The sequence below is a fragment of the Oryza glaberrima genome, chromosome 3 (assembly GCF_000147395.1).
Source record: "Oryza glaberrima chromosome 3, OglaRS2, whole genome shotgun sequence".
Lineage (NCBI taxonomy): Eukaryota > Viridiplantae > Streptophyta > Magnoliopsida > Poales > Poaceae > Oryza > Oryza glaberrima.
Window position 1 is genome coordinate 578,518 of NC_068328.1, and position 10,099 is coordinate 588,616.

General features: G+C 42.8%; 2 protein-coding genes across 3 annotated transcripts; both read right to left on the reverse strand.

The window, feature by feature from the left end:
• Positions 1–1,970: 1,970 nt before the first annotated feature.
• LOC127768340 (non-specific lipid-transfer protein 2) lies at positions 1,971–2,536 on the reverse strand. The gene has a single exon (XM_052293896.1). The coding sequence runs from the start codon at positions 2,506–2,508 to the stop codon at positions 2,209–2,211; it is 300 nt and encodes a 99-aa protein (XP_052149856.1). The 5' UTR covers positions 2,509–2,536; the 3' UTR covers positions 1,971–2,208.
• Positions 2,537–6,586: 4,050 nt separating this feature from the next.
• LOC127767768 (heavy metal-associated isoprenylated plant protein 39-like) lies at positions 6,587–7,989 on the reverse strand. 2 transcript variants are annotated; one of them, XM_052293207.1, is made up of 3 exons: positions 7,862–7,989; positions 7,648–7,729; positions 6,587–7,043 (listed from the first exon to the last, which is right to left on the reverse strand). In XM_052293207.1, the coding sequence occupies exons 1-3, from the start codon at positions 7,868–7,870 to the stop codon at positions 6,817–6,819; spliced, it is 318 nt and encodes a 105-aa protein (XP_052149167.1). In that variant the 5' UTR covers positions 7,871–7,989; the 3' UTR covers positions 6,587–6,816. The 2 variants fall into 2 exon arrangements, with proteins under 2 accessions (XP_052149167.1, XP_052149168.1); XM_052293208.1 differs by having other exon boundaries at positions 7,648–7,726; positions 7,862–7,967.
• Positions 7,990–10,099: the final 2,110 nt, after the last annotated feature.

The following is a 10,099-nucleotide window of genomic DNA, read 5'->3' on the forward strand; positions in this document are numbered from 1 at the left end:
AAGAAGATACTGAAGTTAGGTACTCTAGTACTTAGTATGGTGGAACGATAATTACCTACTTTTGTTTGACAATCTGTCCCCTTTATATATTCAATCTACTTCGCATACAACTACAATATTAATTACGAACCTGTAGCTAGCTAGTAGTGCCTTGTTAGCTGTTCTTACCTTTTATTTTCAGAAGAAAAGAATGTAACAAATCTTTAGTTTCCCGTACGTTGATGCTCCTCCAGGACGACAACAGCTCAACTCAACACACTAGTACGTGCAACTAAACTTAAAATAAGATCAGCAAACCGGTATCATCGATCAGTACGATCAACTTTCTGAAGAAACTGCTGCAATATCTAATAAGCTAATTAACCTGCAGTTCGATCGCTGATTCTGTACGTTAATAATATTAATGTTGGTGCATGATTAAGATACTCAAACTGCAAAGAATATCACTAAATGTGGATGCATTTGTTGATCTAACCTTAGAAACGAAGCAAATATATGAATCAGCTGGAGGTAGCAATAGCTAGCTTTGTGCATGGCCAACGACAGGGACGATGGACAGCGAATTGGGGCTGTGTGTGTGATGGATGACGATTGACGAATTGACGATCGATGTGTATATATGGCTCTTTTGTGATATCATATCATGGTGTTGGTGTTGGTTGCCAGCTCTGATCCTATATCGATCACCACCACCTAACAGTTAGGATGTCTCCTCAATCGAGCCCACCTGATGTAGGATTAGCACATAATTACGATTTAATCTGTCGCCACACAGTACTTGCTTGATTATCATGATGCGGTTGGTACCGCAGCTTGATCCCTAGCTAGCAGTACTTGAGTAGTGTATATGCTGACCCATCAGATACCTCGTCATACATGTACAGGTATAGAATCTCTCTCTCTCTCTCTCTCTCTCTGTATATGCTGACCCATCAGATACCTCGTCATACATGTACAGGTATAGAATCTCTCTCTCTCTCTCTCTCTCTCTCTCTCTCTCTCTAAAAGGATGCAGGGTGTTGAAAGTAATGTGAACTGTGAAGTACTTTGTTTACTTGCTGCACTTTGTCACGCTATTTGGGGCCAGCTGGTACGGTAAGAGAGAAGTTTTTTGTAAGCATACTTTTGCCTCATCACATATAAAGGTACCAAGCCCAAATTAACTCACATTCTTCAAAGTACAGCTTCTCGATTCAACATACACACTCAAACTATTGAAAAAAATACAAGACTTTTGTAAAATTTTTTTTAAAAAACCAAACTTTGGTCAAATATGGTCAAGTTGCTGAAGTAGTAAATTTGATAAGCCATTTGTACTTTTGCCTACAAAAAGAGCAGTCAAGTGGTAGCCCAAACAGCCCACTGACAGGCGGGCCACAACCTGTACGCGGCCTTCCCCAATGGCCCACATAGCTATCAGTATCTCGTTCCGGCCCATCCGCACGTTCCTTCCTGGAAGTACGGTTCCGGCCTAACTATTATGGGCCCGACATCCGTGATTCCAGCCTAGTTTGGTATGGGCCGCAAGTAACTGGAAGTACAGTTCCAGCCCAAATGGTATAGGCAACACGTGGCTGGCAGTACCGTTCCGGCCCAATTAGTATGTGGCGTTGCGTTGCGCCGCGCCGCGCCTGTGCCGCTGTGCGCGACGGCGCGAACGCGAGCTCTTGTGCTCGGTGGCGTTGGCGTACGTACGGTCTACGGAGTCCGCATGTCTGGGAGATTGGGACGCTCGGCGGTGGCCTGGAAGTAAACGCTTGCTTGGTTTGATGCTACTTTTTGCTAATTCAAAATTTTGGTAACTTCAATATGATAGAATAAAATTTGATTTTAAACCAAACAAGCAAATCGATCCGTGACCGGCCCTGCTTGCATCCTTACCTATAAGAGAATTAGGGAAGGACAAGGCGCACATATGTACCCATGAGCTAGCCGAGCAACATGCATGTCAGATCTTGAGAATATCAATCGGATCGATCGATCGAGTTTATATATATCTGTAACACACGACGACATGTATACATAGGCAAGTCAGCCAACCGCGAACTGACCACCCAAGCACATAACATCGGTCGATCCCCTTTTATTCAAAAGCCGCACTGCGCATGCATATACGCGTCGTGACGAGATGACGCCAAGACAATACTACGAACACGTACACCGTACCACATCACAAAATAAAAGAGTAGGAGACGATGGATGGATGGATCAGTGGCAGGTGGGGAGGGCGATGCCGCATGAGGAGACGGCCTTGCGGGCGTTGGGGCTGTTGACGTAGCGCCCGTAGCGCGGGTCCTTGGCGAACTGGCAGAAGCAACCCTGCTGCGCCCGCAGGCTGGAGCAGCACGCCGCCGTCGGCCGCGCCCCGCCCGCGATCGCCCCCGCGCACACCGTCAGCTGCCCCGCGTTGCAACCCGCCCCCGCCACACCCACCACGCCGCCGCCGCCCGACGCCACCATCGCCACCGCCAACACCAACACCAAGACCTTCCTCATCATCATCATCATCCTCCAGCTACTGAAGCTACCTAGCTTGCGAGCGAGCTGTAGTGTACTGAAGCTATCTACGAGCAGTTCGCTGCGTATTTATAGGCGCTCCGCCTCTCATCGCCGCGCGCCGCTCCCGCTGCAAACGTGGCCCGGCTGCTTCCGCCACGTACGACGCCACGCGTCAGTATGGGCACGACCTTAGCTAGCAATTCATAACGAGTTCGACTCACCTCATCTATAGCTGATATTCAGATATACGGATTAAATTGCAGTAATGTACGTGCGATAAATTCCCATCTGTTTCGCGTTAATTTCTCGTCGAGTTTGAGCTATAGAGTGCGAAACGCCACGTTAATAACTACCTGATCGATCAATGTTTGAACCGTAGCTGGCCTGTCCGGAAGTTAAAGAATATAAACACTTGACAGGGAGGATTGACCGATTGACAATTGTACCGCGATACCCATAATCGGTCGAGATGGTCATCAGTTAATCCGACCGGCGGGGATATGGGCATGTATATGGACTGCATTCGATCGTTCTACAGGTGGTTAATGGAGTTGGTTGGTCCGTTGGTAGGTGCTCGCTAGGCCATCGCTCGCTGCGGACAAATGGAATCATTAATTGATGCAGAGCCCGGCCGATGTAAGTGACCTTGCAGTGTAGGAGTATGTTTCAGACCCATAATCAGTGAAGCTGGCTGCCTATGGCCCCGTTCGAACCCGTTTCAGATTTAGGTGCATGCATGTAAAGAAAACATACCGCATGATTGTTTTTTCATCAAAAAAGAAAACATAGCATGATTTATAATTAATTGAAAGAAACACTTACAGGTTTTTTTGCTAGCTCCACGAGTTGTTGGGTTAGCCGGTTTGCGTTCGAAGTCTCGCCCATTTTATTTAGTTGATATTATATCCTTCCCTAATATTTATGTTTTTTTATTATGATTATTTCAAACTTAAAAATAAATTTATATGATATTTGAAAGCAATTTATATATTTTACCAGAAAAAGAAAGCAATTTCTATATATAGAGAGAAATATACCGTTTAACAAATTGAAATGAAAATTGAGGTATAATTTGTATATTACACATAAAATCTTCGGGGTTCGTCAGAAGCTGCTATGGAGTCACTAATCACTAATGCAAAATCTCCAATAGAGGAATTACTGACCCATGGTTCATCAGAAAATCTTTAGATAACTACCGACCTATAGTGTGTCCCTGAAATAGGAATTGTTGACCGATAGTTTGTTGAAAAGTTATACCGATCATGAAGATCTTTCACGACCGACATCGGATAGTAATTTTTGGCCATGTTGTAGTACAGTGTAGAGCTCGTTGGCCTGGATCAGCCGAGGACCAAAATGAGTGATTAATTACAGAAATCCCTATAAGTGTGTGTTCATACTCATAGCTAATCAATACAAACAGATTTGGGTGGTACATAGTAATATTTAAAATCTTACTCCCTCCGTTCCGTAAAAAAAACATAGAATCGGATATGATATTCTACCTCCATATTTTAATGTATGACGCCGTTAACTTTTTTATCTAACGTTTGACCATTCGTCTTATTCAAAAAGTTTATGTAACTATCATTTATTTTATTGTAACTTGATTCATCATCAAATGTTTTAAGGATGACATAGATATTTTCATATTTGCACAAAAATTTTGAATAAGACGAATGGTCAAACGTTGGTCGAAAAGTCAACGGCGTCATACATTAAAATACGGATAGAGTATCTTAGTATTATAAATCTGAATAGACAACCTAGTATAATATGTGTCACACCTGATTCTAGTTTGGTTCTATGGGACATATGGAGTATTGAAGAACATCACCATTCCACTCACCGATATTGGGAACAAATCAAATACTCCGTATATGCAGTTGAGTCGAGTTATTCACTATGTCAGGTGGCACAGCTGAATAATTTCAACAAGCAAACGGTTTATGCATTCAACTTGGTTAGCACTACTGCACTACAACCCCATAGGTGAGAAAAAAAGACCGAACTGAAAATACTCGGATCAAGACTAAGAAATTATGTCACTAGTTCGATCTCAGGTATTAAATGACCAAATTTTATTCGGTTAATTTAGTTAGTACATTTGATTAACCAAATAAATAGAACAAACTGAATTTTGACACAATAGGCCAATAGGCCTATTAAGGTCCAACAACCTAATTAAACTGAATTTTAACCTCCTATGCTTCGATCTATGATCCATGGCAGTGAAGAGAGTCAATCTGGTATTTTCGTGTGTGTTTTATGCGTATGATTTTTTTCTATAAATTATTAGGGATTTTGCCTTATTATTTAGGATATTTTGAAATTTTATTTTGGTCATGACCGAGATTTTCTTATCTTCATTATTTTTCAAAACCGACCCATCTTATGTCTTAGATGATAAAAAAAATTAAAAAACTGGAAGCCGAGATCAAATTTTTGTGTCTGACCGAACGTGCACCCCTAACCAACAAGGAGGCTTCAACCATCCTTGTTTGTCATCGTCCTTGTGGTCGTCGCCGCCGCTAACAAGTGCAGACTGCAGAGTAGAGGTTGGTATGCCGTCCTCCAACCGTGCCGCACCAGCCGCGGTGTTTATCACCCTCTCCTCTCCAACATCGTTCCGAAGTCTGAACACCGAAATCTCCGCCAAGGCAGGGACCCTCTTCCCCCATGTCTTTGCGCGATTCATGGCCACACATTGGAGAACGCCCGACCCTTCCCTCCCTCGTGGCTTGGTTCGATGGAGTTCGCTGCCAACGGCTTCGTCGACGGTCAAAGATTCGGAGGTAGGTGAAAGATTAATACGAAGGATAATTTTATCATTCTTAAAAATATACCGGGAGATACCACACTTTTTAGTGTAAAAATTGGTACCCACAAGTACTAAGTATTTTGAGGTATTTAAAAAAATTTAGGATAAAACTTAGGTACCTTGAGGTATTTTCTTAACGACTATGAAATTTCTCTAATATAAAAACGATAATGTGAGGGCTTCTTTGACGTGTCTCCTATCCAACGGCTACTTCAGACGGTTTTCACGAATGCGAAAAAAATTGCCTGTCAGTACATTAGAAGTTAGAAGAGTTTTCTTTTTTACACAACGCAATTAATCAGAAAAAAAGACGAATAAAACTGTAGGAATGAAAAAAGAGAAAAACTACTACGGCGGCTAAAGATAACTCCGATTAGCGGGAGGGGGAGGGATACTTCAGACGGTTTACTGCTGTTTTACGGAAAATCTCCTCACTCGGGTAGCGATCCAAAAAATTTCAAATAGCCCCCCCTCTTGTTTTGGACCGCCGGAATCGCCATGGCTCCTGCCGATGGGCGACGGCGACGACTGCGTTGCATCCGCTCCGCGGGTAGACTCTGCCCCGTCATCTCTCGATTCCCCGGTCGCCGCCGCCCCTCGTCGCCTTGCTTTCTCCGATAAAAAAGCACGCTATGTGACTTTCCTTTTCCTGAATGTTCTGCAATTTCTGAAGAGAAAACTCCATCTGGATTTGTTCTCATCTGATACATGTTGCTCTCACCTGAAATTTTGAATTTCTTCTGATCGTCAATGCCATTTTTCGTGCTTGTTCACACTTTCATGCACACGACCACGTTGTGCAGAATGCATCAGAAGCAATTTTCTCCGCATGTGTTTGGCTCAATTGATCCTGACAGTGATGTTGCTCTCACGTTGTTTCTTTCCATAAATCCTAATCGATGGTAATGTTCCATTGCCACTGTCAAGAAAGGTAAGCTGTGTGCATTTTGGTGAGATACTGACATCCATTCGTAGCTGGGATTGTTTTTGTTATCAAGGTTCATGCATGGCTAGTTGACACTTAACTCTCTTCACAGGAAGGAAGGAAAAAAAAAAAAACAGAGATCATACTTCTCTGTGCCAAATGTCCTGTTTTTGTTACATGGCGACATGGGTTACCCATCTCCTTCTCGCCATAATCAGAGAACGGTGCAGGGTCTTTGTCAGATTTCCATTGCTCAAATTGTCATTCCATCAGTCAGCTCGGTGATGCTCTTAAGTAAATTATCTGCAGCTAATCATGGATCTGAATATCTGATGAGATGACTTGCAAGTTGCCATCACATTCTCAGTATTTTCTCTTTCTTGTATCCTGTGGTAAACACGATGAGAAAACAACGTTCGACGTGATGTGCAAAAAGGTTTGATTTCTGTAGCTGTGGTGTATACAGTGTACAAAATGATCATTTCGAAACAGGGACAGCACTCAGGAGGGGAATCAAGCTTTTTGTTTTGCCGTTTGCGTGATGATATTGGCTTCGAGACGAGTTGCTTCATTTCTTATCTTTCTTCTCTTCCTTCTTCTCCTCTTTCTTCTCTTCTTTCTTCTCCTCTTTCTTTTCTTCCTTCTTCTCTGGCTTCTTCTCTTCCTTGGCAGGTCCAACAGAAACGATGTCGATCTTGCCGATCTTCCTCAGCTTCTTCGCGATCGCGACGGTGTCCATGTCGCCTATGATGGTCATCTTGTTGTCCTTGAGGTCTGCAGCTATCGAATCAATACCTGCAACCCAGAAGAAATGATGGATGATGCTCCATTCTATCTGATCAGAGCTGATTCATTTTTAAAAATAAGTTTCAGTCACTTCAGTGGTTGGATTTGGACTAGTTTTTCCAATTAATCATGCTATTCATGTCAGCATAAGTCATAACCAATCCACTTATTCAGAGGTGCCAATCTGCACCAACTCTCTGCATGAAACACAAGGACGAACCATTTGAATTTTGATTCTCTTCACCTATCAATCTATAATAATATTCCATGTGGACGACCTACTGCTTGACTCAGGTCACCGAGTCTGATCAGGTATCACAATCGAACTCCACCTAACGATGTTTCTTTCTCACAAGAATCCAGTTATTGATTGGTTGTAAAGCTATCTTACTGAATAATTATATGAGATGTTGAACAATGAATGGCGATTGAAACTAAAATGGAATCAAACAAGATGATCGCAGTCTCTGAAATAAACCATTTCAGTCTCTCTTAGCTGAATTGATTTTCATAGAGTCGAGACAAAAGCATATACTTATTTCAGTCTTTCAGTACTCGCATGTGTAATCCAAACTGCAAAGAACAATCAAGAAAGGTTGCGCTAATCGTTTACCGTAGATATCTGCGACGGCTTCGATCGCTTTCTGCTTCGTCTTGTCGTCAGTCATGGTTGGAACCTTGAGCACCACCTTCTGCTACAAATGACGAACACATCCATAAGTTCTTTCAGCTTGAAGATCTTGAATTTCAGTAGAAGAAAAAAAACCACCAAAAGCAAGGTTCAGAAATCAAGGAGGAGGTGGAAGAAGCCATCGATTGCAGCATACCTGAGCCATCTGAAGAAGTGTTGAAACTGTGGATATCTCAACAGAGGGAAGGCTGGATCAGGGAGACAGATAGAAATGTGAGCAATGGGAACTAAGAATGTTGGATGATTACCCTGAGGTCTCTTATAAAGGCTTTCCGGGTGAAATGTCATCTTCACATGAATGATCATTAGCATGTCATTATCATGATTATGTCAAGTTGTCAACAAAACTTCCTAGGCGTTTCCACGCATAGCGGCTTCGGTTCAGGAATCCTCCTTGACTAATATTGCGTTCTCTAATCTCCCTCTGACTCTGTTTGGCAAGCTAAAGCTTGCATGCTTTTAAAAAAAGTTGGACCCAAGGAAGCTTGCATGCTTTTGTCGTGAACGATAAGGATTGGTGAGTTGCACGATGTGCTTATGGGTTAACATCCACATGTGCGGTGGCTAATCCTCTTTAGCTTCATCACAAAACACGCTGGTTTCAAAGAATTTCAGCTTGTCAGGTTTTCGCCGAGTCAACATCTGTGACTCACTAATCAGACTTTCGGCCCTCTCTAAAATTAAAAAAAAAAATCAGACTTTCGGTGCCAAAAATGACCAAGCCTACGTTATAGGTATTTTTTTCACGGTAGAGACTAAAATTTGATGATATCTACTACTCAACGTTGGTAGGATTGGATTTTTTTGACAGAGGTTTAGACCCATTATCTTCTTAAGATATGACCATCCCATTATGGCATATACGTTTTGTCAAACTTTTAAATGGTACAAATTTCTTCATTAGCATTTCAGAGAACATTTTGAAAGTTAATTTATCAAATTTGTAATATCCACTTTATGTATTTACGCCCTCAAAAATATTTGTCACAACTCAGTTTTGTCCATCATCCACGTCACTTTCAAAGGAGCTTGTCGGCCCCACCTTGACCGAAAATTCGGACAATTACTAGTACAAAGTCCATCAGCCCACTAGATATTTGCATAAACGGCCCAGCCAAAGGCCCATGAGTGTGACTTATCAATTTTTTATATTTGCACGAATTTTTTAAATAAAACGAATGGTCAATCTTTGAAAAAAAAAAAGGTCAAAGCGACCACTAATTTAAGTCGGAGATAGTAAAAAATTAGGGATCAGCTGAACCCCATGCCCCCACGTTAGGTTCGTACATGGCAGTACGAAGAAGGAGATCGATTTTTACGGTTAATTTTGTTTCCCGGTGTTATAGTGCATTCAATGTGTGTGCTGTTTCAATACAGTTGCTCATTTGATTTACTTTTTTTTTTCTTTTCTTCTGGATGACACATGCAGCCACTTGATGAGAAAGAGTTAGAACGGAAGTTGAAGAAAGACCAGAAGGTATGGAGGATTTTCAGAATTTGCCATTGAATACGCGCGGTTTTCAGGATATATGTCACCTAATTCGTACTACTTTCAGAATATGCCATTGGGACGCGAATTTTCATCATTCTACGCCACTCCATCTGCCGACGTCAGTCTTCGTCGTTGTCCGTCCATCTGCCGCCGCCCGCGTCCCCATCCATCCGTCGGCGCCGCCCGCGTCCACATCCATCCACCGGCGTCATCAGCGTCCATCCGCCGGCGCCACCCGTGTCCGTCCGCCGGTGCCGCCACGTTCCTATCCGTACGGTCCGCCAGTGCTACCCGCAGCCGTCCACCGGCGCTGCTCGCGTCCGTCCACCCGCCATCGCCCGCTACCCCGCTTCACCGAATCTCGCGCATCTCGCTGAGGAGCACCATCGCGCCTCCACGGGGAAGATGGCTGGGTTAGCCTCCTTGACCTGCTCGACTACGACCTCCACCACGAGCTCCTCGACTAGGGCGATTTTATCCAGGCGGCGTGTCGTGTGTTCGCTCGCGGTGGCCGCATTGAGCAGGTCGTCACCGCGGCGCTGGACAGACGGGGACGCTGCAATATCCTCAAATTTTAAACAAAAATTTAACTGCATCATGCTGGCTTTTGACTAGATTAGTACAATTTAAAAATCTATTTGAATCCTTGTTATTCTTAATTTTTGGTTCAAGTATTACCCCTTTAGAATTCTTTTAACCTACCCTAATTATTTCCATTACCCTAAACTTTAGTGAATTTTAGCAAATTCTCTCAAATTCCAAACTTTAGCTTAATTCCTTAATTTACCCTTTTAATAGTGAGAGTTTGCTATACTCTAAATTATAGTGAAACCCCTTTCAAACTTATAGATTAAATTCATTCTTTTCTAGGGAAAATATTCA